Source organism: Alosa pseudoharengus, unplaced genomic scaffold (assembly GCF_046254945.1).
Source record: "Alosa pseudoharengus isolate Yale_2024_CS ecotype anadromous, Long Island Sound unplaced genomic scaffold, YU_APseudo_1.1 YU_APseudo_1.1_scf_10, whole genome shotgun sequence".
NCBI lineage: Eukaryota > Metazoa > Chordata > Actinopteri > Clupeiformes > Clupeidae > Alosa > Alosa pseudoharengus.
In genome coordinates this window covers 27,151,024-27,153,523 of record NW_027468565.1, presented here as the reverse complement: position 1 = coordinate 27,153,523, position 2,500 = coordinate 27,151,024, and the positions used below count along the sequence as shown (strand labels likewise).

General features: G+C 47.3%; 1 protein-coding gene across 1 annotated transcript in view; it reads right to left on the bottom strand.

Moving 5' to 3' along the window:
- Positions 1 to 2,500, bottom strand: part of reln (reelin) — a 140,037-nt gene that overhangs the window by 40,576 nt on the left and 96,961 nt on the right. Inside the window, exons 19-20 of the mRNA XM_076269304.1 lie at positions 1,235 to 1,396; positions 500 to 736 (exon numbers count right to left, since the gene is read on the bottom strand). Coding sequence (XP_076125419.1) covers positions 500 to 736; positions 1,235 to 1,396 — 399 coding nt within the window. The remainder of the gene's footprint in view (positions 1 to 499; positions 737 to 1,234; positions 1,397 to 2,500) is intronic.

Here is a 2,500-nt window from a genome sequence, read left to right as displayed (position 1 = left end):
TTGCAACGGCAGATTTGGAAATTGAACCAGGGCTGGACCAATTGCCAGGCGGTGATGTTACAGATGCCCCACCACACCCACAGATTGTGTAGAAATAATCTTTAGTCTTTAGAAAAAGTCTTTACAGGTGCCTTACGCCATGTGCCTTTGTTAAATAAATTAATATCGTCCATGCTTATCTACTTTTATGTCATTCTACTTGGTACAATTGATGGTAAAACAATAAAGTGCTTTTACATTCTTCATGTTTTTTTCTAGGATTTCAGGTAATTTTTTTACAAATACTTTACAGGCATTTTTAAAAAATTATTATTATTTTCCCCTTTCTCCTCTAAGATATATTTTTTTAATTGCTTATTTTGTTTTGGTGTATTTGTACATTTCACTACAACTATTGTTAAGAATAAAAATCAAAGTTGAATGAATGAATGAATGAATTAATTAATTAATTAATGAACTTTGAGCTATCTAAGCGGTGTGCACACCAGGACTCTCCTACCTGAGTGTCCAGTCATGTTGGCAATAGGGCTGTACGTGGCCCAGGTAGAAGCCCAGGCTCTGGGTGACGTCCAGCACGTTGCTGAAGTCCAGGCTGATGGTGTTGAAGAGCACGGAGGTCATGGTGATCTCGTCCAGCGCCCACACGTCCTGCCCGCGCCCCGAGTGGTATGGCTGCCACCAGCGGAACTGCACGCCAAACTTACGGGCGCCAGGGGGCAGCTCCACGGACACAATCCTGAAAGACAGACAAACGATGAGTGCTCAGGACTCTGGACCTGAAAGAGTCCAGTAGATGATTCCAAGTAGGTGGTTAAATGACAACCCTGGGTAAGTCAACCCAGAGGAAGCAATAAACCTCCTATTAGAAGAGCCCTTAGGCTTTGTTTAGTTAGGAGATTAAAGCCCCAGGGCTGTTCTATTATCAGGTTTATAACTTCCTCTGGGTTACCTTTCCTAGGTTTGCCACTACACCTCCTATTTGGAATCATGGCCTGGTTGCTTAGGAACCTCACTTTAATATACACATACTGAAACTATGTACTGTGAACATAACTACTCATTAGAGAAAGACAGCTTTACAACACCATGTCCATTACATGACACGCACACACACACACACACACACACTCACAGAGGCATAGACACACAGACACACATGCACACACACACACTCACAGAGGCATAGACCCAAGCACACACGCACACGCACACACAGATGTTAGTTAGCTGGTACCTGGGCTCGTGAAAGCCCTGGTAGGCGTAGTGCTGCAGCAGTGTCCAGGTGATACCGTTGTCGGAGGAGTAGTGCAGCAGCACGCCCTCACCAGGCTGGTCAGGAGCCGGGCAGGAGCTCAGTGTGCTGCGACTACCCAGCCTCAGCGTGAACTGGAGGTACCTGTAGCACGGAGAGAGAGAGAGAGAGAGAGAGGGAGAGAGAGAGAGAGAGAGAGAGAGAGAGAGAGAGAGAGAGAGAGAGAGAGGGAGAGGAGAGAAAGAGAGAGAGAGAGGAGGGGAGAGGAGAGGGGGGGTGAAGGAGAAAGAGAGAGATGGGGGAGAGGGAGAGAGTAAGGGAGAGAGAAAGACCAGTAGATAGATGGAGAGGAGATGGAAAATAGTCAAAAAAACTACAACATTTTAAAGATGTGATTAATATGTGCATGCACTGCACTTTAGTGTGTGTGTGTGTGTGTGTGTATGTGTGTGAGAGTGTGCACTTGTGTGAGCATGTACTTCATGTGTCCTTGTGGCGTGCTACACTGTGTAGTCGTCTCACTGGTGTGTGACTGAGTGGTGATGAGTGGTGATGAGTGGACATCAAAGAGATCACTGCCCCTTGCCCAGCGCATGCAACCACCTCCCTCCTGCCCCCTGCCCTTGACTGCATGGCTTAATTAGTCTCTCTCTCTCCATCTGTCTTACTCAGCCTCTCTCTCTCTTTCTCTCTCTCTCTCTCTCTCTCTTTCTCTCTCTCTCTCAATCTCTCCATCTCTCTCCATTCCCCCTACTCAGTCTCTCTCTCTATCTACCTCTCTCTCTCTATATCTCTCTCTTCACAAGGTGTTGATTCAATCAGAGCAGAGGAAGCACTCTTAAAATATGGCCATCAGCTGGCACAGAGGGTGAAGCAACAGGCATCATCAGTCTAACAGAGATGCCTTCTCATCACCCCTCCATCTCTTTCTCTCTCTCTCTCTCTCCCTCTTTTAATCTATCATCCCTTCATCTCTGCTCTCATCAGCAACCATCCCCACCATCAACATCCATCAGCCCCCTCGGGGATGGAGAGAGAGAGAGAGAGAGAGAGAGCGAGAGAGAGAGAGATGACAGAAAGGAGATAAGTGTGTGCTGTGCTGTGCAGCACGGCTGGAGTCAGTCAGCACCAGAGACTCCTACTGAGCTCAAAGTGTCCTTGCAGTGACAGCAGAGATCCACTGTGGCTTCCCACACACACACACACACACACACACACACACACACACACACACACACACACACACAC